We start from the raw sequence: 25,329 nt of genomic DNA, 5'->3' as shown, positions 1-25,329 counted from the left end.
ACAGATTCACCCCCCTCCACTCTGAAACATTTACTTAGATTTCCTTTCAGCTGTTACATACAGAGTAAAGACACACAGACAGGGAAGGGACTTTACTGCATGTTTTAATTCTTCATTTAATCTGCCTGAATATTGGCTATGCTGTAGAAGAGTTCACCTCTGGAGGACACACCAAGACCAGCCATTTATCTGGATTAATGCTCTCTATTTCAATTTGCAAGCAAATATTGAAGTCCCAAATAGTGAATTTAAATCCAATTAAAAGGCACAATTCCAGCTTGGTTTTCCCACACTTCTACCCTCTCTCCCAATGTATCATTTAGTAATGCCTTTAACAATTAAAAGATATTTTTAAGGCCATATACTTAAATGTCTTTTACAAAGATATATATTTGAAGAAACCATGGTTCTATACCAGTTAGTGTGGTAAAAAATGTGTAAGACTGTGGTATATGGGACAGAACCACAAGCATTTATTTCAACAAGCCTCAAAGTGAAGGTGTCCAAGTAATTTTGCTATGTTTTCTTCACACACCAATATTCGACTCGTAAATTTTACCTTGGGCCGGTCAGCTGAATAAAAACGAAAGTTATGGGGCTGCCTGACAATCCAGAACACTGCATTACCCAATGGCTATTACAGCATAATGTATTCACACTTGGTCATTAATCATGGAATCATAGGGTGGTTTGGGCAGGAAGGAAACTTTGGCCTCATCCAGTGCCACCTCCTGCCATGGGCAGGGACACCTTCCACTGTCCCAGGCTGCTCCAAGCCCCATCCAGCCTGGCCTGGGACACTTCCAGGGATCCAGGGGCAGCCACAGCCAGGGATCTGGCAGGGAACCCCCAGATGCACAAACCCTGGGACCCTCAACCAGCGAGTCCCAAACCCTGCGGGGCTGGTGAGAGACAGCCGGGCTCAGAGCAGCCTTTGGGGCGGTGTTCACCCACCCAAGACAGCGCCAGGGGCAAACACCAGCTCGCGTGTCCTCACCTGCATCCATCGGGATTCAGTTCAGAGCCGCAATCGTCTCCTCACGACAAAGCAGCATCCAGCTGGGCTCCAAGGAGTGGGGGTTAAACGGGGCTGAAGAGAAAGAGACTGCAAGGGTTTCACAGAGTCACAGAATACTTTGGGTGGGAAGGACCTTAAGATCATCCAGTCCCACCCCCTGCCATGGGCAGGGACACCTTCCACTGTCCCAGGTATGCTCCCAGCCCCATCCAGCCTGGCCTGGGGCACTGCCAGGGATCCAGGGGCAGCCACAGCTGCTCTGGGCACCCTGGGCCAGGGCCTGCCCACCCTCCCAGCCAGCAATTCCTAATTCCCAATGTGCCAGACTCTGTGCCTGCCCTCTGGCAGTGGGAGCCATTGCCTGGGTGCTGTCCCTGCCTGCCCTGTCCCCAGGGGCTGTGCAGCTCTCCTGGAGCCCCTGGAGGCCCTGGCAGGGGCTCTGAGGTGTCCCTGGAGCTTCTCTGGTGCAGCTGAACAGCCCCAGCTGTGCCAGGCTGGCTCCAGAGCAGAGGGGCTCCAGCCCTGGCAGCAGCTCCGTGGCCTCCTCTGCACTGGCTGCAGCAGCTCCAGCTCCTTGTGCTGCTGGAGCCAGGGCTGGGGCAGCTCTGCAGGTGGGCTCTCACCTGAGCCCAGGGGCACAGGGGCAGGATCCCCCTGCCCTGCTGCCCACGCTGGGGATCAGCCCAGGGCAGGGGGTTCAGGCTGGGGCAGGCCCAGCTCTCACCCACAGCTCCTTCTCCCAGGGCTGCTCCCTCTGCTCAGCCCCAGCCTGGGTTCATCCCATGGGCTGCCCTCATCCAGGTGCAGCTCCAGCACTCGGCCTTGTTAAACCTCACAAGATTCCCCTGGGCATATTTTAACACCCCATGTTGTTCCTTCTTAATTCCCTATGCTGATAATTGCTCCAATTAGACAGGAGGATGGATGTGGCCAGAGAGATTCACCATCCCTTGTCATAAGCCTGGTGACCAGCAAAGCTATCGGGGTCCTGGATGCCCTTTGTTTTGGATAAAGCCTGCTGGCAGATTGCTTCCTGGCTGTCCCCACACAGCCCAACTGGGAAGTTAACTTTCAGTATTGGCAGCACCAAATGTTTGCAACTCAGCTTGCCAGGCTTCTGAAATAATGAAATAGGGTTAAAAAGGAGAAGTTTAAAAATAACAATCCGCAAGATCCTTCTTCGTTGGCTTCTGAGATAAGAGAAGGGTTTTGGCTTGTGTTGTCCAATATTTCCCCAGCATTTTTAAATTTCTACCCTGCTACTGGTGTAGTTTCCAGAAGACTGCAAGCCTCATGGGGGTTGGAACAAATCTGTGAAAGTTTGGAAAACAGGGGCTTGTGGTGATTGCATTTATGCATTGGCTTTAAGAAAATGCCATCTTACCAAACAGGCAAAATAAGCACTGTGTTATGACTTTAGAGACGTCACAAAATGACACATCCTTTGCTAGCAAAGCCAGCAAATCAGAGGAACGACCCAGTGCCCAACACATTTAGCAACTCCTATAGATGTAAAACTGAAGTTTGGAGCTTTTACTTCTTTGGCCCTGTGGTTTCCCATGTCTCCAGCTTTTTGCCCTTATCTTTGGAGAATGAAATTTCCTCCTCCTCATAGATGTGTGCTGTTTATGAACACAGATAACTACTGGCCTTCAAATTTATGTGGGGAACCTGGTATTGTTTTCATCCAACGACTTGCAGGGTCTATGGGAAGTAAATATTATTTGTTTACCCTAATAAGGTGATATCTTGTTGTGCTTGGTACCTTTTAATTGCTTTTGATGAATGTGTCATAGTCACATGTGTATGTTAATAAATAGGACATGAGAACTCATGCTGATAGACTTGACCTAATGAATGATATCAAATATCAACTGCCTCATTTTCTTGCTAGAGGGCTGCAGTTTAGCTGGCAGAATGGAGAGGAATTGGCAAATTGGACCGGCACCTTTAATTTCACGGATGACGGAGCAGTGAAGAGTGGCAGTGACACAGGCACCAGGTACCAACACCCGAGGGAATGGCTGTAGAGATCTCTCTCTCCTTGTGTGAACCACAAATGTGAGCACAGGCTGTATGAAAAATGAGACCTGCAGTGTGCTTTGGCTGCCTGGCGCTGCTCCCCACAGTACAGAAGACGTCAGGGATGCCCAAGCACTGTGCTGCTTTCCCCCTTGCAGGCCTTGGGGACATTTTGGAATGTGCCATAAGCATCCATTAAGTCTGCAGGAGGGTGGTTTCTATGTTCTGTCCTCTCCTGTTTCCCTACCAATGCTGTGTGTCAAGGTGTGGCAGTATGGGAGAATGGGATTTCAGCAGAAAATGTCCCAACATGACACTGCTGGTGCATACAGAGCACACTGGGGAATGTGGTCTTTAGAATAAAACATGTATTCCATGAAAACATAGCTTAATTTAAATTCTTTTCAGGGCCTAGCAGGGGAAAAGTGTTCTGTCAAGATAAGGCTGGAGTATTTCCTTTATTTACAATATTTGGCAACATGAGAAGCACTGATGTGCTGCTGCACTCTTTGTACTTCCTGGTTTGACATGGGCTCAGGTGTCTGCAGGGTCATGAGCAGAGTCAGAAAACTGGCAGCAGTTGTGCCTAGAGAACTCCACAGCTATCCCAGGCCATCTGCACAAATCCAGGCACAGGCACAGGGTGGATATTTGGGCTCTCTTCCTGGAACACCAGTTACAGGAGTAGTTAAAAATCCTGAGTCATGTGTAGCATCGAGTGCAATAAGCAGCAGGGAAATCTTAGAAAGAGCTGTAAAATAAAGAAAAAACCAAAAACAATTAAAAGAACCTTACACTTAGTACTTGTGTATAAACAAAACACTGGGTAAATTGCCCATTTTATTTTAAATATCATCATTTTGTAGCCGTACACCACTGCAGCTGTGGAGCTGATAGCACTTCAAAGGCAAGCAGAAGTTGCAGAGTCTAACCTGCCAGAAATCATCGTGTCACTGAGCCACAGCAATGCTGCAGTTCCTGTTCAGGCTCTTGCTGTAATGTGATCTGTGAGTGCTGCCTGCTGTTCTGCTGGTTGGCTTTGTAAAGGTTCTTTATGAGAACAACCATCCTCCACTGCAGTTTTTCTCTTAGAGCAGGGGGGAAAAGGATTCATGTGTATATGTGTTGGTGTGTGTATATATCTTCCTCTCTTGTTGCCTTTTCAGTATCTGCATATATAATCTGTATTTACACAGTCTTCAGTTTAGGCACTTGGCGTATAAAAGAACTCAGTGAGACACAAAGACACACATCATCTTGAAGGCTTGAGAAAATAAACAAATATAGATTTCCTCCTCTAGACACCTTTGACAGAGGCAATTGAACCATCATTGATTGCATGACGGGGAACCAAAAGCCTTGAATACAAAAGACAGAGTCGTGAGGGGCTGAGCCACAGTGCTGCTCTCAGTCTCCTCAGCCTCTTCAAAGACAAACAGGTTCAAGGTGCAAGTGGTTTTTACACAAACAAACCACACAAGCTAGATATAAACAGGACAAAGTCATAATATCAATGAAGAAAAAGTTTGTATTGCAAAGCCTGTGTTATGTGATATGTCAGTGACTGTATCTCCGCTGCCCAGGCTCCCCAGGGATGGGCACAGCCCCGAGGCTGCCAGAGCTCCAGGAGCCTTTGGACAGCGCTGCCAGGGATGCTCAGGGTGGGATTGCTGGGGGTCTGTGCAGGGCAGGAGCCGGGCTGATGATCATTGTGGGTCTCTTCCATCTCAAGACATTCTGGGGTTCTGTGTTACTGGCAGTGGAGCTGAAAGCTTTTTCAGTCAGGGATAAGTCTACCTGCAACATATTTCGCATCTAAGTGTGCTAGAGATATTATTTATCCTTTTGTATGGAACCTGGGAATATAGGAAAATAAAAAAAAGTACTTTGTAAGTGTGGAGATGAGACTGTTTGGTGACTACTGCAGAGCTGTGTCAAAATTGTTTACTATTTACATTTGATCACCTTTCTGACTGTGTTGTCACCAGACATCTCCTGAGAGTCTTAATCTGACACTCAACTTTATGCTGTTGTTGTAAAATGAAAACAAGTCTTCCTTTAATGAATAATTCTTTCCACTGAATGGAAAACTTGCAGACTACATTTCACAGAACTGATTTTATTTGTATATATTTACAGGACTCCAGAGAGATGCCTGAAGTGCACAAAACTAATTGTATGTCAGCATAAGCACACAGAATACCTTTTCACTGCATGGCTCTGCAGTTTGCTGTGCCACCACCTTCTTGTAAAAGGTTTAGTGTTTAAAGATATTAATTGAAATAGATGTGAATATCATTTCCATTCTCTTGTACCATTTATATATATAGAGACATATGTTTATTCATGCATGTGTGGTATCAACTTGAACATATTCTAGAACTACTCTTTATCTTTTAATTACATAACCTAATACAGGGTGTAGAGATGCTGACAACTCATCCTGTAGGAGTGAAGGTTTAGATGAAAATAAAGGACTTCCAAAGCAAAGGCACGCAGAAAGAATGAGTGCATTAGAATTGCAAGTCAGCCAGACTTAATGAGAATAGTGGCCTTAGAGAAACCAATGAGCAGTGAAGATTAAATACTGCATAAAAATGATTAAGTAAGAAAGATATTAATATTATTGTGTTATGTGATTTCAGTAAACATTGAGGCACACCTTAGATAAAATCACACAATATTTTGGAAGGGACATTAAAGGCCATCCAGTGCCATTCCCCTGCCATGGACCCGGACACTTCCCACTATCCTTGATTGTTTCTAGCCCCATCCAGCCTGGCCTGGGGCACTGCCAGGGATCCAGGGGCAGCCACAGCTGCTCTGGGCACCCTGGGCCAGGGCCTGCCCACCCTCCCAGCCAGCAATTCCTAATTCCCAATGTGCCAGACTCTGTGCCTGCCCTCTGGCAGTGGGAGCCATTGCCTGGGTGCTGTCCCTGCCTGCCTTGTCCCCAGGGGCTGTGCAGCTCTCCTGGAGCCCCTGGAGGCCCTGGCAGGGGCTCTGAGGTGTCCCTGGAGCTTCTCTGGTGCAGCTGAGCAGCCCCAGCTGGGCCAGGCTGGCTCCAGAGCAGAGGGGCTCCAGCCCTCTGATGTCTGAGGTCTGAAACCAAACACATTTGTCACACTGATCCCTGCTCTGACAGCTCTGCTGAGCTGGGGTAACTCAGCTAACCCAGGTTTTCATCACAGTGCTGAAAGACAGTTCTTCAGTCTGTGTAGAAGCAGTCCATGGAAATAAAATCCTGTGTCATGTATGTGGTGCAACCAAGAGTGTGGATCCCCTTTGTGTCACCTAACACTGCTCTGGGCAGGCACTTGACAGATCCCAATTTGTTGGGCCTTTTTGGGCACCAGAGCCTTCATTTCAGTATGTTGCTGAAGGCCTTCTAGGTGTCAAGGAAATAGTGATTACTAATAAGAAGTAAAAGTGAAGCACAGGAGCTCCACAAAATCCATAGGGATTTCAACCAAAGGAAGACTACCCACACAGATGCAATAACAACCAGTTGTTGAACACTGGCTTATTTTTGATTCTTGCGCATCACCCATTACTCATATTTCTATCTTTTGCATTTTACTTTGCGCTAAGCATCGTTAAACCTTACAGCATCCCTGTGGAGAATCAGATCAAGGGTTTTATCTAGTGCTGGTTATGACAAGTGATATACACAACCCCTTCCCAGAGCCCTGATTCTTCTGCTCTCCTTTTAATATATTTTCCAACTTACTGGAATTGTGAGTCTTCATGCTTAAGTAATTTTTCACTGGCAAGAAGCTGCCTTAATGACAGGATGACTTGTCTGCCATATGAGTTGGTTTATGGTGTTTCCTTCAGTCAACTGGAGCTGCAGATAAAATTCAATGTAAAATTCTGTGATAAAACTGCAGAAACCTTTGGTGGGTGAGAGGAGATCTTACTTTAAGGCCTGTCAATCTGCACACTGAATTCTGTAGCATGACAAATCTGAAGCTTTGTCTTGTCCCCACTGGCTACGAAGTAAAGAGTAGAATCAATTTGATTTGTCAAATACATGTTTCACAGGAGTGAATATAAGGACTTAGGATTTTGCTTAAGTCACATTGCTGAGTTCTTCATACAAGGATCCTAAAATCTAAAAATGACAAGAAAAAAAAAAGGCAGATGCTTGCAATAAGCTAAAATGTGGGGTTTAAGATGTCATTGATGCATAAGGGTTGTCATGAATGTTGCTATATCTTCTAGGTGGGTGGTCATATGGGTAACAACATCAGCAGATTATTTCAGTCAGAGTGAATGGGAAAGGGCTTGATTAAAACACCCAAGAACCAGTTTATTAAAAATCTGAGAATTTTGAAATTAAATTGGGAAAACAGGGCTTCCTGCAGCACACTCCACTGCTGCTTGTCAGGAGACGGCATTGGTTTGACACAGCAAAAGACAAGAAGCACCAACATGTCCCTGAAACTCAAATCCAATGCAATCTCCAATAAATCATTCACACACACAGCACAGTGGGAACACCTCTAAATGAGGATGGGTGTCAGCCTGGCTCAGAGAGGGCCTGGGAAGCACAGGGGGTGGTGGTGCTGATGGGCTGCAAGGTGGGCTTATCTCCAGGGAGAAGCAGGAGGCAGCCTGGACTTTGCTGTGCCATTTAGGGCTGTTTCTGCTGGAGCTCCTGCTGCTACACCCACGCCTGCTGCAGTGGAGCTGTGTTCTGCAACTTGCTCTGGTGCTGTGCTAGGCTGAAACCATGGAGAGAAAGCCTTGTGTCCCAAATCAGTGGGCAGATGGGAAGGGAACAACGTGCCTTTGGCAGGAGGGGATGTTTGGTCAATTCCCGTTGCTAATGAGGCAATGAGCAGCAGAGCCAAGCAATTCCAAGTGATCTGTGTGTGGAGACTTGGAGATGAGATGGGAGATCATAATGAAGATGGCAGTGAGCAGCCAGTGACAGTTTGCCGGGAGCTTCCATGGTTGTGATGAAAAATATATCCTCAGGGCATCACAGCCATCATCTTGACTGCACAGATAGGGTGTGTGATACCTGTGGAGTCATGGTCAGAAAAAGAATCCAGAAAAGGAGCCCCTCCAACTAGAAAAAAATTGTGCACTTTCTACTTTTCTGGGGATGTTCAGTGAGCTATACAAGAAAAGCCTTTAAAGGACAAAAATATAAAAGCCACTCCTCCTCTGAAGAAGATCAAACTTATGCATTTATGGCTGGTTCTTGGAAGCACTTTTGGTTTTTTGAAAGCAAAAATTTTAATTTGGAAAACAGGCGCAATATCATGGTCCTTGTCTTAATGGATGGACCTATCTAAAATCATCTATTATGAAACCCCAGGAAAGCTTACAACTCTGTAAGACCAAACATATAAAAATATCCAAAGTGAATAACCAGTGGGTTCATGAATCTATAGCTTTTAACCTCAGCTACAAGAATCTCCTGGAAAACCTAAACCCCTGTACAAGAATTCCACATCCTGAGTTTTAGTTACTTTGATTCTTCTAGAAAGACAACTAATCTTGAACTAAGCATGCCACTTCTATCTTTAGCTTCCAGGCACTGAATACTGTTTTTCCTTGCTATACTGCATTGAAAACCTTCCTGCCACTGGTAATTGCTTCCTGGTGCAGTATCTCCTTATTCAGTCACCATATGTTTAGATTAAGCTTCACACGCCTCTCATAATATTTTAGAATCCAGAAAATTTCTGCAAGTCCTTTTGTAACTCTCGCCAGTGTCTCAAATCTTCCCCAAAGATGAAATGTCAGAAGTGGATGCAGTAATTCATAAGAGCTATTACTACACGATACATACAGAGATAAATGACCATTTTATCTTGCTTATATTTTAAATTTTTTTACATGACACAGCTCATGGTGGCATATTTTGCTCCCACCTACAGAGACATACTGGAAGTTCATGATCAGTTAGACATCTAAGGCATTAGAGATGAAGATGGTACAGGGTTTAAACCAGTATTGCCAGTGACATTGTCATCAGCATGAGGTAGGCAGGAGGAATGTGAACCACCTTTCTTAATATTTGTTGTCCCCCGGGATGAGACAATCAAATAGTCTCATGAAGCTGTGTAAAAGAAGCCTGATGCTTCTCCAGTCTCCTCTGTTGAACCCACAGCTCTTCTCTCTCAGTTCAGCCTTTCAGGCATCATCCTGTTGTGGACGGGTCGACTCAGGCTCTCAAATAGCAGAAACAGCACAAGCAGCAATGTGATTTTTCTTCTTTTTTTTTTTTTTTTTTTTTTTTTTTTGTGCCACAGTCCTAGTGAAGTTTAAGTTACTCTAAGAGCATCAAAGATTCCTGCTTCCCTTGCCACATCTACATCAGCTCCTTCACCTGCTGAACAGGGATCATCCCTTCCCAATGGGACAAAATAATCTTGGGAGAACAGGCCATGCAAAGTGGTAGGATGCTTTTATTAAGGGAGAAAATGCCCTGAATTCATGTAAAGCCCTTAAACCCTTTGACCAAATCTCGTGGGTTTTGATGTTGTCACATAGAAGCATTAAGAGAAGCAAAGGCCAGAGGGATTTGGTCACTCACAATGGGCTCTGATGAAGTCAACACCTACTGTGCTCTATTCCAGATGAATTGTCCAGGGCCTCTAGAGCTGTGGTAGGCTCCACCCCAGCTGTATTTTTGCTCCAGGGACCTGAAGGTTCCATGCAGACCTTGCCAGATGATGTGAGTCCCCTGTGCTTTGGGGAATGCGTGCTCTGGCACACTTGGAGCATTCCTGAGTAAGGAAGGTGAACCTCGACCCAAGGTTGACCATGGATCTGCCCATAGTGATGAACACAGGCACTGCTAATTGGACAGCACTCTTAATAAGCATTTAGTAGAAGCCTGCAGGGCTTGGTTCTTTTATTCTCATTTCTTAGTCACTGGATAATGTATATTTTTGGAAAGATCTTTGTTTTTCCTGCAGGGTAGGTGGAATCCTTCCTGCCATGCTCTGCAGTCTCGCCGTGCAAGTGCTGCAGCCTCACTGCAAGCAGTGTTGGGAACTGGCACTTCAGGAGTGAGCAGAATGAATGGGAAGGCAGCTTCAGAAAATGATCCTGCTTAAAAGATGCCTGACCATTGCAGTAAATTATACTTTTAAACCTTTGTTCAGTATATCAGACAAAATCAGTGTCTCAACCCAAGCGTCGCTTGAAGGCAGGATTGAAGTCTCGGACTTTTTAATTCGTGTAGTGTGATCAAGAAAAGCTTACTTCTGATCAAAGCAGGAGCAGCCCAGCTGCAGATGATCAAAGACCTAAGTGTTAGCTGATGTACTGAGAAACCAAATGTGTCTCTCACTAGCGAGCTCAGTAGGCAGCTCAGCTGGAGGTGAGGTTGCAATGGGGGACGTGAAGGTTAGAAAAGAAGAAAGTTTCAGTCAGTCAAAAATGGAAAATTACAGAGTGAACAGCATCGAATTCCTGGGTACTCAGTGCAGTGGGCTGTAAAAAAATAGTGCCCTCTGAGCACTGTGTGGTGTTCAGGCATAGAATTTGACCCTGGAAAAGTGTTGTGGGTTTGAAAGCTACAACTGACGTGAGCAGACACAGAGCAGTGAGTGGTGTGTAGCACCCAGTGCCCCGGGAAAGCACAATCCTACATACAACTGAGCTGTTTGCTATAATTCATTTGCAGTTGTGTTCTTAAGGTAAAGAATCATGAATTCTTGTATTGGTTTTCCTGTAGAGTTTGACCTTTAAAGGGATTTATGTTTCGTCAGGGGCAGTGGAAAAATGCAGGGAGAGGACATTATGGCGGTGACAGATCAACTCTGTTTTATGGATAATAAAACTTGACTGTCATTCTTGTAAAGCCAAAGCACAGACCTTTTCTGTAGCAAAAGGAGTAAGTAGTATAGTCAGGTTTGTCACTTGTCACTAATCCAGAACATAAATCAAAATAAACTGAACTACATCCTTGTTTCCTAGCTGGAGATCAGACTGAGGAGGATGATGGGGAGGACAGTTTCCATTTGTGCTAATTAAGCTTTCTGACAGGCAAATGTATCTTCGTTCACAGGGAACTACATGTTTTGGAGTGGGAGTTAATAGGCAGGAAGAGCTCTCAGAGACCAGGGAGTGGGTGAGACTGATGCTTCCTCTGGGAAAGTGTGGGGGCCTGATCTCCAAACACTCCCTGCAGGTCCAGACCCTTGCAGGATGAGGACGTGGGTTTAAAGGACATCTCTGGAGCTGAGGGAACCCATGGCCCTTGTGCTAGGGCCTGGTGTTGTGCAAAAGCTGCACTCTAGGAAAGCACAATGTGAAGCACTTCTGTGGGAAGAGGTTGTCCAGTGCTCTGGGGAACAGCCTCTGCTAATATCCTGTAATATCTGCAGCAGGAGGAATCACTGTGAAGCAAATAAAAAGCATGAATACTCCTGGGAGAAAGAGAGAAACTCTTTTTTTCCCTGAGTCTATTGACCAGCCACTGTCTTGAAAAACTCCCACTGCTGTTGCAGCACCATTATTATGGGCAGCTGATGTGCAGAAGCATCCACAGCATTTCAACTCAGGAGGGTTCAGTGGCTGTCTGTCTGCTCCAGAGAGGTTCAGGCTGAGGAAGGACAGCCCAAAGGATGTTTATTCAATAGCTTGGCATCACTGAGCTCACTTCAGCCAAACTGACCCCATGGCCAGCAGCATTTTCTCCCCTCTCTGTGCAGAATGACATTGCCATTGTTGTCCCCTGCCTTTGCTGCATGTGTCCCATCAGCAATGTGTCATCCAGCCCGTCCCATGGATCCTCCCTCTGCCCTTCCATGGGGTGCTAAATGGTGAATTCAGTGCTGCCAGTGGCTCTGTTGGGAAAGCTGAAGCTGTTGTGAGGGTAGAGATTTGCAGGACTGTGCTTTTTCAATCTATAGGCTCATGGAATAGCTCTGCTGGAAACGCAGTGTTGCCTCATGGATTGATTTCCTTTCAGATCCAGAAGTGGTTTATTTTTGACCCAATCCTTTCCTTCTTAACCTTCTGCTGCTGTGGTAACACATCCTTTTTCATTTCTATTTTTGGTTTGTGGATTGAGTAAACAGGCAACGATCAAAGGGAATGGCTGGGACACAGGAAATTTCATCTCCATTCCATAAAATGACATCTTTGACTCCAATGCCACAGGCTGAAGGCAGCTTTCCTGTGCTGTGGTGCTCCCACGTGACTGCATGTGCTGTTCAACATCTGAGCTGCTGCTCTCTAACCTAGCAGCACAGCCAGAAGTGCGCAGGAAAGATAAAAATAAATGTTAATCTAGGTTTTTGCTCTGCTTATCTGTCCTGAGGCACATTCAAGGCACTGAAATGAAGTGTTGGGAGGCAGGTGAGGATGAGGCTGATAGGATTGCTCACTCCTGCACACCCTGAGTGGCAGGAGGGGTGTGTGAGGTGCTGGATGTTGTGTGGGGGTGTGTATCTGCCCCTTGTCACTGTGTAGAACGTGCACATCCAGGGTGCCAGCATTGCCTTACTCAAAGAGCCAAAGAAAAGGATTGCTTCTGAAAAAGACAGTCTGAAAAACGATTATTTCAGAGGATTAAAATGTTGTCTGTACTGGCAGCCAGAGGGTACTCCTTCAGCCCTGGAACATTCTGTGAATTTTCTGTGAACTCTAAGAAATTCTCTGGTGCTGTCTAAAGAGAGATTTTGGTTTAGTTTGGGGAGGTTACCTTGAGTATATCCACACAGGTCCTTGGTCTGGAGCAAGCAGGTGGGCTCTTAATCCAAATCCAGTTGAAGCCTCTTCCACAAGTTTTTCAGCTCCAGCTCAACAAGACAAGCCCATGGGAGATGCGCTGGGGCAGTGGATCTCAGCCTCTCCTTAGCAAATGCTCAATGTCCAGGCGTCGCAGACATCTTTTTGTGAAAACCCTTTCTTAGGTTTTTTCCTACTGAAGCTAAGAAGTTTCAGCAACATAATATAAACAATGATTATCTGCTGCTGTAGAATGCAACAGGTGCATCTGTGATTGGCCCACCTTAGATGTTTATAATTAATGGCCAATTAAGGGCCGCGCCGTCTCGGACAGAGAGAGCTGCCTTTTGTTATCATTCTTTTTTTTTCTATTCTTAGCCAGCCTTCTGAGAGGAAACCTTTCCTTCTATTCTTTTTAGTATACTTATAATGTAATATATATATATCATAAAATAATAAATCAAGCCTTCCGAGCATGGAGTAAACATCCTCATCTCTTGCCCCTTTCAAGAACCCCTGTGAACACTGTCACATCCCGGTGAATAATTCAGCTGGAAGGAGACTTTGAGCCTTTTGGTGAGATGAAGATTCATGTTAGGTCTCCATTAATCAGTCTTTTCATAGAGTTCTTACTGATCTTGGAATCCTTTAATTGCATATTTTCTTCTACAAAACTTATAAAAAATACATGTTTGTTGCCTTGAAGTCTATACAAACACATTTACAAATTGCCACATTTTTTGAGGATGAGCTATTGGGTTCTTCTTTATTAGGATTTTTTTTTTTTTTGTTCTCCTGCCACCTTTTAAGCATGGGCTTCCTCCTTTCAGTCTCAAGGTTTGTGCTTCTCACTGGATCACAGAAATGTTTGGTTTGGGTTTTGACAAAGCTGAGGTGGTGAAAACCTCAGGGAGAGGTGAAGGAGACCTTTTTCTAAAGCAGCACTTGACAGAAGGACAGAAATATTCCCTGTTGAAAGCAAATTGCTTTGGGAGTCTCTTGGACTTTTTCCAGTTACACACGGGTCAAACACGAATTTTGATACTATTTTGCAATGACACAAACCTCAAATATTTCCTTTCCAATGATGGATTGAATGAAGCTTTTCCACAAATCTTATCTTATATTTCTCATTGAAGATTCAAAAATTGAGTTCTTGGAGTTACAACCTCACGAATACCAGGATTTTAAACGGTCCATCAAAAGAGCTTTCCCTAGTCTTGTTCATAGTACCTATTCCTCAGGTCACCTTCTCTCAGTTTTTCATTATCCTCTCAAGTGTTTCATGGGTATGTGCAGGTCTTAGGCATTAGGTTTTAATACAGACTTGTAATGATTAGGAGTGAAACTAATGCAGAGCTTGGTTTAAATCCAAAATCTTGTTTGTCATTTCAATGCAGACTCATTGAGTTCACTTGTCAGCCTGGGCTTTTTCTTTTCCCTAGCATGAGTAGCTACCATTGTGGTTTTCTTCCCCTTCAGCCCAGTGATTAAGGTAAAGAAATTAGCCAATAAATTAAATATTTCTCTCTATATTTTAATCAAGAATATCACTCTTATTTCTCCTGTGTCTGAGCATTCAAATCCTTTTGTTCTCAAATTATTTTTTCTAGAATATAATCCCTGTTTCCACTCACATCCAAATAGACCAAAACAGTAAATCCCAGTGAAAAGCTCAGTTGCTCAGGAGCTATGGAATAGCCTCCACAGATGGCATACCATCTCTAGCACTTTTATGGTATTGTTTTTTCCAACCCAGCACAGTCAGGCACTCCAAAGATGGGAACAGTGTCCCTTAAATGATCGGTGCTTTTGCCCTGGCTTTCAGTTCCAGCTGCCAAGTGCTGACTGCTGGAAAAGGTAGCTGGTCCTTGTTGTTGCCTCAAGATAGGTGACCTCCTGTAGGAATGGACAAACTGGGCATGGGAGACTGTTCCAGGACCAGCAGGGAGACATCTGTGCTTTCCTGTGAAGGAACAAGCTGCCTAGGGGCCAGGCAGTGCAGCCTCAAGTTAGGAAAAAATCATAAATGACAACTTTCAGCAAAATTCTGCTGATGTGCAAGAGAATTATTCTAGCCTAAACCTTATTTACGATGTCTTTTCTTGTCCTTCCCCAGGTATTTTGAGTTTTATGAAGGGCCTTTGGAGTACAACTCTACAAAATGCCTGGAATTAAGGCAGGACATCATCGAGGTGAAGGTCTTGTCTATGTAAGTATGAGCTAAATGCAAAAAGTAGAAGTACTTAGCAATAAAAGCATTGCTAAAAGTGTTACTTCTGAGGCAGGATGGAATGGTGTCTTACAATGACACTGCCAAAAGGCTCAAGAGGTGACATCAGCAGGGATCTCAGAAGGGATCTCTAGCCTTCTCTTACCTGTGCAAGCAGTGTTTGAATTTGATCTGAGCTCCATTTACAGAACATGGAAGCTTTTCCCATACATTGAGGCATTTTGGTCAGGCCCAGAATTATTGCTGAGAATTCAATACAGTGTTTATAATATCATATTTGCAGTAATTGAAGGGCAAGAACAGCCAGACTGACTCATGCAAGTGTCCAGCTTAAGGCTCTTTCATTGACAGTGGCCAGTAGTGAAGGCTGAGAAAGGAAGAAAATGTTCAGCCCTTCCTGATAATAAATACTGGCATGGGAGCTTGTGGACTGGTAGAAGGAGTCCAGAGTGGAGTAATCAGAGTAGACCTTTCTATTAATTTGTTTAGATATTTTCTGAGCCCATTTTTGTTTCTGACCTTTTCAAACAGCAGAGAGTTTCACAACTCAAAACACCTCAGTGAAAAGGTAAGAAAATATGATTCTGGGAAACAATAAAATATCTCTAAATTGTGTTTTGTGGTCCAGTAAGTATGTCAGGAAACCAATGAGTTGAATGAGATGTTTATGTCAAGCTACAGCAAGGGAACTGGGTGAAAAAAGTGAGTTTGCCAGTACGACAGTGCACAGCTGGGTGATTTTAGTGTTGCCTTTTTGCATTTTTCAGCATTTCACTGAGTTTAGGTGCTTCGATTATGCCTACTCCCTCATCACATCTAAAGCCAATGGTTTATTAATGTGGCAGGCAATGCACAGGGTCTGAAAATTGCCCTGGGAATGTAACTTCAAAATGCAGCTCCACACATGCACAACATTGAGCAGCCAGGGCTACAGAAAATAGAATTTGTTGCTCCAGGTCTGCACGAATCTGAGCACACGCCTCCCTGCCTGCCTGTGTGCACAGCAGAATGTAGGTTATGTCCTTGCCTCCTGCACTGGATGAAGGGTACACGAGTAACACACTTTGCACGGCTTGCTGACTCGCAGTGCTTAAAAATAAAAGGGAGGGGTGAGAATGTCACACTTCCCCAGTGTTCTGCTGAAGATCAGGAGCTCTGATATGCCTTTTTTCTTTTTGCATGCGCAGAGAATTCCTCATTTTTCTTCATCTTACCCAGTGCCCCAAGGAAGGTAGTGGATTCCTGCTCAGCTAGATATGAGTTACCCTAAATTCTACAGTAGATGCTGTTTGACATTAAACTCTTCTACTCTGCTGGTCTCTTCTGATGTTCTTGATTCAAATGTGCTATGTTTCCCAAGTCAGCCCTTGTGGTAATGGAAGATTTCCAAGTTAATGTGCTCTGGTGGGCTACAGAAAGTACAATATGACCTAATTCCTTCCTGCAACTTCCTCAGCCTGGGAAATGCTCGGTTTTACCCACATTAAATATATAATTATCTTAAAAGTCTATGCTTTATTCAAACATTAAAAGCCCTCAAGCCTGAAAAGAACTCATTAAGACCTATCAATCTAGCAGAAATCACAGGCTTCCAAATTTCCTAGCCAGATTATACAGTTGCTTCCTACCTCCAGATATTTGCAAAGCCTTCATTATCTCTGTTGTCCAAACGCACCAGAATATGTGCGAACTTCAGTGAGGAACTTCTTGGAATTGGTGATATCATCAAAAAATGAGTCATCCTCTATCAGCCTAGTTGAAATAGGAGTGGGGATATTTTTTTTTTTTTTAATGTGACTACAGGTGTACTGATTAGCAGAGGAGGAGGTAGAGATCGTTATGTAAAGAGCTTTTCATTTGCCCTTACCATCACAGACTCTTATCCCTACACGTGATCTTATAAATTGTTCATAAAATAAATTTAACCACAATGTTGTGCTATAGGATCTCACAGATCAAGTTAACCTCACCAAAATGCAGCTTTAGTTGGCCAAATTAATCCTCTTTTCCAATACTCCCCTCCTGGGCCCTTCTGCTGGGTGCACCTTTTCCCCAAAACCCAGCTGATTGAAATTAATTTGCTTCCCAGCAGATTTTGGTAGAGCAGCTGCTTCTTGCTCAATATTGCATTTTTTTTTATCCTGAAAAAAACAGTCAAAGCCTATCAGGGAGAAGAAATCAGTCCCAAACATCAGTTCTTGCATTCACTGGGCTTGGAGTGGCTATGTCTGAGCAGAAAAAGGAAGAAAAATTATAAATTTTGTACTGTTGAGACTGGCTGATTTGTCCCATCAATTTGCATGGTATTCTATCTGCAGCTGTTTTAGGAAATTAAGCCCTTGTAATAAACTTAATTTTTCTTTTTTTATATATTTTAGGGTGAAACAAACTGAATTGTTTGACAGATGGAAGAGCCTACAGATGTGCAAATGGGAGATGAATGTCACAGAAGCCAATTTATTCAAGTAAGAATGTCTCACATTAATGAGACTGGGTAAAATCTACTTTAGTTTGAGTTTAGCTTCTTGCAGAGATCAAAATTTCACATGGTTACCAAGAGTAAGCATGACAACATTTGGAATACCATCCTTTTGAATAAATGTGGACTTTTCCTCCTACTTTAAAGAAAACAACTCAGCAATAAGATTTCTGGCAGGTGGAACAGTCTTCCAGGAAAGGCAAGGAATTTGATGTGGGAAAGACTTCCAGATGTTATTTGGGCAGCAGTGGGGATGGAGATGAGATTTAATGGCTGCCCCTAACACATCGGCCTAACTCTCTGGCTTGGAATGGTAATACCACTGGTGATAGTGCAAATTTGGCCTACAAAATACTCAAAATACTTGATTTCTTCTGGGTGTTTTAGGTACTGTCAGCCCTTGGTTATGACTTTTTCTAGTTGTTTGGTTTTTTTTTTGGTAATGGCTTCTCAGCTCTTACTCACAGATTATCTACATATTTTTTTCTGGTCTTCAGAGACCTCTCAGTTAATTTCTGTAGTGCTCTGTCTTTCTTCATGTAACTTCTCTGCTCCACGATCCTCTCAAGACACAGCTTTTGGAACTGGCCTTGTGAAGGCAGCAGTGGATTGAAGCCAAACCAGTTTTTGAATGTTATATATTGATATATTCCAGTGCCATATTTGAGTAGGTTTTGAGAAAATAAACTATTTCAGGGTAAGTGCTGTAGACTGGAGTCTGCAAGTCACTGGTACAATCCAGAGATGTTGTTTGTAATAAGGCCCCCAGCTTTATCTCAAATTCTCTTGCATGATTCCAGGAAATAGCTGTCAGGAGTTAATGAGAGAGTGTGAGAATGCATGTGCTGAGTTAGTCATTGACATCTTTAAAAATAACATTGTTAGTCTCAGACTCATAGCAGTTTCTCCAATGTGATCTCCACACCTAAGTTTTTTTAGGTGTTTGGGTTTTGTTTGGTTTTTTTTTCCCCCTGCATTTTTCCTGGAAATTACTTGGTAGGCAATTATCAGAGCCTGTTTTGAAGAGGAGAGTCATTCAGGATTGCAGCTCATTATTTTAAAAACAGCTGGAGTGAGAGGAGTAATGATTGTGCCCAGAGAGAAAGCAGCACTTTGAGGTATGGAAAGGAGCCCTTTGAGCTTTGGAGGCCAGAGCAGAGATGGGAGCAATGAGAAAGGAGTTTCCAAAGACCACCAGGAGGACCATCAGTCTATCTCAGGCCACCAACACCAGCACATTAAACAAAGAACCCCTCTCCACCCTGTGCACTGAGAGAAAACAGAGATGAGGGACTCCTGTCACTGCTTCTACCTGCCTGACTGATATATCACTGCTCCAGGAACCCTCACTGGCACCCAGATGCAAACATAATCTCTGTCGGCTGGTCTCAGGAGCAACAGTAGTGCTTGTAATTCAAAAGAAGAAAATGTGTAAAGCCTGTTTCATCCGTGTTCAGTGGGGCAGAGACATCAGTGTGTGGGGCTGTGGGGAGGCTGCTGTCCCTAACAGCAAATCAAGGTCTCTGAGTTTGGAGGCTGTTAGGAGGAGGATGAAATGTGTAACCCTCATAGCTGTGGGATTTTGAGCTTTGCCATTCCAGTCCCATCATGTGGATGGGGAGAATCCAGCAGATTTACATGGCAGCTGCTTGAGCAGCAGAGAGGGATGAAGGGCAAAAATCACAATAAAGTTTGTATGTAAAGACTAAGGAAAGCAGTTTCCTTGAGAATCTTCTTCCATCAGATATCAGGCATTCACAAAATGTGCATGTGTGCCTCTGTGCCTCTGGAAAACCAGCTGGACATTAAGGAAAAACATCTCTTCCCATTCCTTAAGGAGCAGCCAATGAAGAGGTTTTTCTCATATCCAAACTATAACAATTCAATTCCTTGAATCTGTTTGTAATTGTTTTTGCTGTTGAACGTTATTCATTGACTTTTTCAGTCTCATTTGCTGCCTTGATCTGATGGTCATTTTGTGCCATCCTGCATGAGTCAAGTATATGAGAGTAATTGGACATCACTGAAATGTTTGCATAATTCTCTATTTGCTTTCTGGTGCTTGTAATAAAACCCATAAAGAAGACAGGCTTATTCTTCCAACTGAGAATATGAGGCCACACACCCCAGAGGCAAGGCATTTAATCTGGGTTATTTGAGAGCCATCTGGCTTTGCCTTCATGCTCATACATTTGCTATGACATGGATTTTTCACTAAAGGTATCAAACACATTGACTGGGAAATAAACCATCTCTGGAATAAGGGTGAGCAGAAGTCAGGGCTTCCAGTTCCACCAGTGAAAGAAGAAAAGTATCCAAGGCAGGATGGGGAAAGGGAATCTTATTCACAAAGCTGCTTTTCCTATCTACATTTCATGTATGGGAGGGTGTTTCATTTTTGGGGTATTGGTTGTTGGTTTTTTTTGGGTTGGGATTGAAGGTATTTGAGATGGTAGTTTATGTTTGGATTTAAGTCTTTATTTTTTTATTATAAAACAGTTTCATTACTGTGAGTTTGGCAGCTTTTCATTAGAAGGCAGTAAATGGTTAACGATCTTTTGTTACAAGGTTTTTCAGGACTAAATATTTAATTAAGAATTTACACTTAAATTATTTTTTTCTTTTAACTTAATAATTTATTCAAAAAAGTTTGTAATGTGTATTTTTTTATCTAATTACAAAATGTTACTTAAACTTAGGAAGAAGAAGGAAGAAGAAGCATGAAGACACTTAGGACGACACTTTGTGTTTTTTATTTTGCTTCCATCTACAACATACTAAAAATTTTTTAACTTACATTTTTTACTAAGTGATACACCATTTCCTATACTTTATTTTACACTTATGTGGATTTCAGTCTATTTTGAAGTCTAGGAAACTTTTTCTATGAATGAGGGTTAAAGTTAGTGCTACCTTGGGGGTTAGGACACTTTAGAGTAGACAGAGAAATATTTTTGGTGGTTTGGGTTTCTACAATGCAAAACGCAGCAAAGAGATCAGACCTGAATGTTTTTTCTCTCTTACTCTGAATCCCATATTTGGGATTTTATGCAAAAATATTTTGATCATTAGTCAGAGGTTTTTGAGTTTTAGGCATGACCAGTTTGCCTGGCGCCAAACTCTTGGGGCCACATCACCTTCCTGATGCACACATGTGCAAGGCCAAGGGCAAAATTAAGATTTTTGAAGTTTTTTTTTTTGTTGTAGCCAAAGTGTGCTGTGCTCCACAGCAGTCTGTCAGGTGGGGCAGTGTCTTTGGGTATTGCTGTGTTCAAATACTGCCCTGCCACATTTCCATGTCTCCAGAGGGACTCTTGAACCCCTACATTTCCTGCCCAGTGATGAGTGTATAATTCATAAAATGGTGAAGATCTCGAAAGCAGAGAGGGACTAATTCACTGATGTGGTTTTGCCAGGATATGGGAGGCAGAAGCTCATCTCTGGGGCTCGAGCAGGGCAGAATCTGCGCATGAGTTTCCCATGTGCAATTCCCATGAATTTGCACATGATTTTCCATCTTCCCCTAGAAGAGACAAGTGTAGGTATCTAATTTACTCTCTTTTCTTTTTGTTTTGCCACAGTTTTCTCAATCAAAGAAAATTTCACCAAATCTGAAGTTTTCTGAGTGAAAATCCACCAAACCACCATTTTACCTATCCAAGAGCTAAAAAACATTTTTTTGGTGAAAAATACCTTGTTAGGAGCAACAGTAATTGCAAATCCTGTGTCATGCCATCATCTCCTTGTTCTTATTTATTTTTCTTTTCACAGGTCTACTCTGTCAAGGTGTTGCAATGCCCCATCCTTTCTGTTCACCACACAGAAAAATACTCCCTTGGGAACTAAACTGAAATATGAAGTGGATACGAGTGGAATCTTTCATATCAACCAAGAAATCTTCAAAATGTTTCCAAAGGTGCCTCTGCCCACTTGCAGGATCAGCTTCACTGTACTTGCTGCATTAGGCACTATCCTATAGCCAAGCATTTAGCACTTGTTTGACATTTCTACAGAATTCATTCACTGCTTATATTTGATGTGAAAATCTTTGGTTTTTTAATATGATATTTTAGGTGATTATTCTGTTTTCTGGCGTCATCTGCAAAATATACACATACACATCCATCCATATGTATATGTATATGTGTATGTGTATGTATATGTATATGTATATGTATATATATATGTATATGTATGTGTATATGATATATAGATATAGGTATAGATAGATATAGATATAGATATAGATATAGATATAGATATAGATATAGATATAGATATAGATATAGATATAGATACATATATATGTAATTTCCTGCAGAATATTGCTGACTTAGGAGCAAAGTGGATAATGAAATAAGAAAGCTAAATATAAGAGACACTGATTTATCAGAACTCTTTCAAAGTATAATATTCACATATAGTAAATCCAACATTTGAGGGTAGGTCTGATTTTCTTTTTGGCATGATTATTTTATAACTCATATTCACAATGATTATTTTTATACTTATTTCCGTTCGCAGATTATCTGTGAACAGGCTTCATAATTTTTAAATGTATTCATCATAATGATTATTCAAAGCCTTTCCAGCAAATAACACTTGACCTCCAGGAGTGTTCAAGGTTATAATCAGTGGGCAATTCCCTCTGCACAGAATGACTGATGAGCAGGAATGGGCTGATGTGGCTGCAGATTTATCACAGGGCTCACCCCTTCAATTTACACAGAATACTTGGAGGGGGTGGCTGAAACTGATCCCTTTTGAAAAGCCAGACACCAATATTCAGGTTAAGTACTTAGAATCTGTGCCGTTGAACCCGTCCTTCAGGGTCACACCACATCTAATCCTTTGGCTTTCTGGGCACTGCTGAGAGGAAGGGAAGTGCTGTTATCTGAATGTGCACGTGGGGAGCTGGGGCAGAAGCAGGGAAAGGCTGGGATCCAGGAAAGCACTCTGGCATCTGGAGACGTGCAAAGAATGGGTACGTCTAAATCCAGGACTGTTATCCTCAGAACCCTGCCTGATTAGGCAGATGAGTGCATCAAAGCCTGAACACCTGAGATCTGCTAGGTTTGTTTGTCCTGGATGATCAGGATGCTGTGAAGGCATCATTGCATGCCAAAATGCCTTTGGGAGTCACTGGGCAGTGACCAAAGCCACCCTCTGCGCGGGAGCAGGGCTGTAGCCTCTCACATGTAGGAAATAAAGGGCTGAAAACACAGAAGCAATGCTGCAGGGGCAAGAGCTTTGTGCTAAGCATGGACACCTGGCTTCTGATTTCCCTTCCAGGGCTGCCAAGGGACTGTGTGTTAAGAAATCACTGCATAAAGCACAGACAGCTCCATATTTCCTCTCTGTCAGACAGCTGCTGCTTTTCTCAGACAGGTGTAATTGCATGCCCTTTTTGCCTCATGGCTTATGGATGCCGTGGAAAGATCCTGGGAATAATCACCCAGAAATGTCAAGCCATTCTTGCATCCCTCTGTAGTTTGCAGCGTGAGATTATTGATAAAATATGTATGTACCAAAAACGAGCACTCTCATGCTTATGTAAGCACATCCCTACATATTCATAAGGTGTAGCATGGCTCAGTTCTTCGTCACAGCCCTCTCACCCTAACAGCCCAGTTTGTTCTCAGGATGTGATTTTCACTCTCTGGCTCCAGCAGCAGCTGCATCTCTGTGTGTGAAGACGGGATTTTTCCCAAAGATTACAGGAGAAAATTGTGGATTGCATCATCCACAAGTTCATAAAGGTGCCTGACCAAGGGCAGTGCTGGTAGTGCAAATGCTAATTAATAATCATTAATACTATCAGTACAATTACTGGTGAGCAATAAAATTTGGGCTGCTTTCTGTGACATGCTGTCTGACAGACTTCTTGGGTTTTACTGGCTGCCCTGGAGCTCTGTGTGCAGCCTTCCCAAAAGCAGGACACCAGAACCTCAGGAGCCAGCAGTTTGCAGGCAGCCCAGAAAAGAGCTACACTAATTCATGGTTTGTGCCCTCACATGGAAATCAAAGGGGAAAGAAAATGTCTGAAATTATTCCTTATGTTATTGAGCCTGGGGAAAAATGATAGGTTATTTGGGTTTGTTGCCTGTGCCATTTGGGTTTGTTGCCTGTGCCATCTCTAACTGCACAGCAAAATATCCATCGCTTTGTGTAAAGGGAATATTGCACCCCAGAACCAGTGTCAACATCCTGTGGTTAATGCAGCAAGGTGCAGCTGCAGAGGAAAAAAAAAAAAAAAAAACAACAAAGGAAGAAGTGAAAAGGGGGGTTGTTGTGTCCATGTTTTGGGGTCTTTAACTGTTTCCTTGCCGTGCTGCTGCAGGACATGCCGTACCACCGCTCCCAGTTCAAGAGGTGTGCAGTGGTTGGGAATGGAGGAATTCTGAAGAACAGCAGATGTGGCCGGGAGATTGACAGTGCAGACTTCGTGTTTCGGTAACCACCACGGCTCCATTTTCCTCTTTTTTTTTTTGCCTTTTCCAATGATAAAAGGAATGTTGAGAAGCTATTCTCTCTCGCATGGAAACATGACATTTGCTGAATTGGCTGTGTCAAGCCTACTTCTTGCACAAAAAGCTGGTTTTCAAAAAAACCCCAAAACAACAACAAAAAAAACCACCCCAAAACATCTTTCTTTATAATATTTTTTTTTAATTAAGCTTTGAGGAATTACTTCTCCCAATCTCCGTGGGGTTAATCACTGACTTATTGGCAAAGTCTGATGCCCTCTCCCTGCCACTGAGGTTATGGATTTATCCTTCTATGGATATTACACTATAAGCAGTGTCCTATGAACCTGGGCATAATTTTCTGGGGCAGATCTGAGCCAGAGGTACAACCTCTATTAAGTGACAAGCAGCCTGGTCAGATGTTAATAGCTCACAGCTGATGTGCCTCAGAGGTGTGTTTCTGGACTGGTGCAGAGCTCAGGTGCTCAATAACAGGATTTACTGTAATCAATAATCTATCCAGGGCTTCCAAAGTCACCAGAATAACTTTAAAGGTTAAGTGTCTTCACTGCTCCTCACTATATGTGGAATTACCCAGGTTTTGCATAAACTGGGATGTCCCACGATGAGTGTCCCTGGATAAGAGAGTCTAGCAGCAATTTTATAATCCTTAATATATATGAGAAAGATTTTTTTTTTTTGTTATTCATATGCATGACTAATCCCTCTCTAAATCCTGTTAAGCTCTTTGCCTGGGTCATGGCATATGACCGCTAGCTCACAGATTCATGACTTGCTCTCTAGAAAAGAAAAATCTCTTTATTTCAGTTGGCCTATTTTCTGATCTTGGGTATGTTGTTGTCAGTTTAGAATAACCATGCATAAAGCAATTAATTTCTCTGACTTCACACCAGCAAAAATTAGATCAGATTTTGATTCAGTGCAGTCTTAATTCAACTTGACATCACATGAGAAAATTTTACATTCAGGATTTATTATTTTCAGACTCCTGTGTCTGCCTTCTATTGCAGCTTTACAGAAAATTATTATCTTAGTTTTCAATGAAAAAAAAGTCTGTGAGAAAGTCTAGGCTTCACATAACTTCTTTCTTAAAAGCTTAGTGTATTCCATATGCATTAAATAATTACTGTAGATTTGCTGCTGTTGTGTTGGATCACAACCATAAGTATGGATGAAAGGAGCAGCCCATGTGACACACGGAGATGGCAAGCTCTTAAGCAGAAGCTGAAATATGTCTGGGAAATTTATCATTTATCTTTAAGGACTTTTAGTAGAGTTCCTCTTCTACCACTGCTACTCTTCCTTGAATGGTACCAAAACTGGTGAAAAAAAAAGGAGATTATTACAGAACTTAGAAACTGGGTTGCGTTTGGTAACTGGAACAATT

General features: G+C 43.0%; 1 protein-coding gene across 2 annotated transcripts in view; it reads left to right on the top strand.

Annotated features, from left to right (window-relative positions):
* The window catches only part of ST8SIA5 (ST8 alpha-N-acetyl-neuraminide alpha-2,8-sialyltransferase 5), a 71,600-nt gene that overhangs the window by 35,485 nt on the left and 10,786 nt on the right, over nucleotides 1-25,329 (top strand). The window contains exons 3-7 of one of the 2 annotated variants that reach the window (XM_058043484.1): nucleotides 2,913-3,020; nucleotides 14,862-14,954; nucleotides 17,354-17,440; nucleotides 21,226-21,370; nucleotides 23,795-23,907. In XM_058043484.1, the coding sequence (XP_057899467.1) occupies nucleotides 2,913-3,020; nucleotides 14,862-14,954; nucleotides 17,354-17,440; nucleotides 21,226-21,370; nucleotides 23,795-23,907 (546 nt within the window). The remainder of the gene's footprint in view (nucleotides 1-2,912; nucleotides 3,021-14,861; nucleotides 14,955-17,353; nucleotides 17,441-21,225; nucleotides 21,371-23,794; nucleotides 23,908-25,329) is intronic. The other variant, XM_058043485.1, reaches the window with a different exon arrangement.

This window comes from Melospiza georgiana, chromosome Z, assembly GCF_028018845.1.
Source record: "Melospiza georgiana isolate bMelGeo1 chromosome Z, bMelGeo1.pri, whole genome shotgun sequence".
Lineage (NCBI taxonomy): Eukaryota > Metazoa > Chordata > Aves > Passeriformes > Passerellidae > Melospiza > Melospiza georgiana.
The sequence above is the reverse complement of the archived record's forward strand: the minus strand, read 5'-3'. Positions and strand labels throughout refer to the sequence as shown.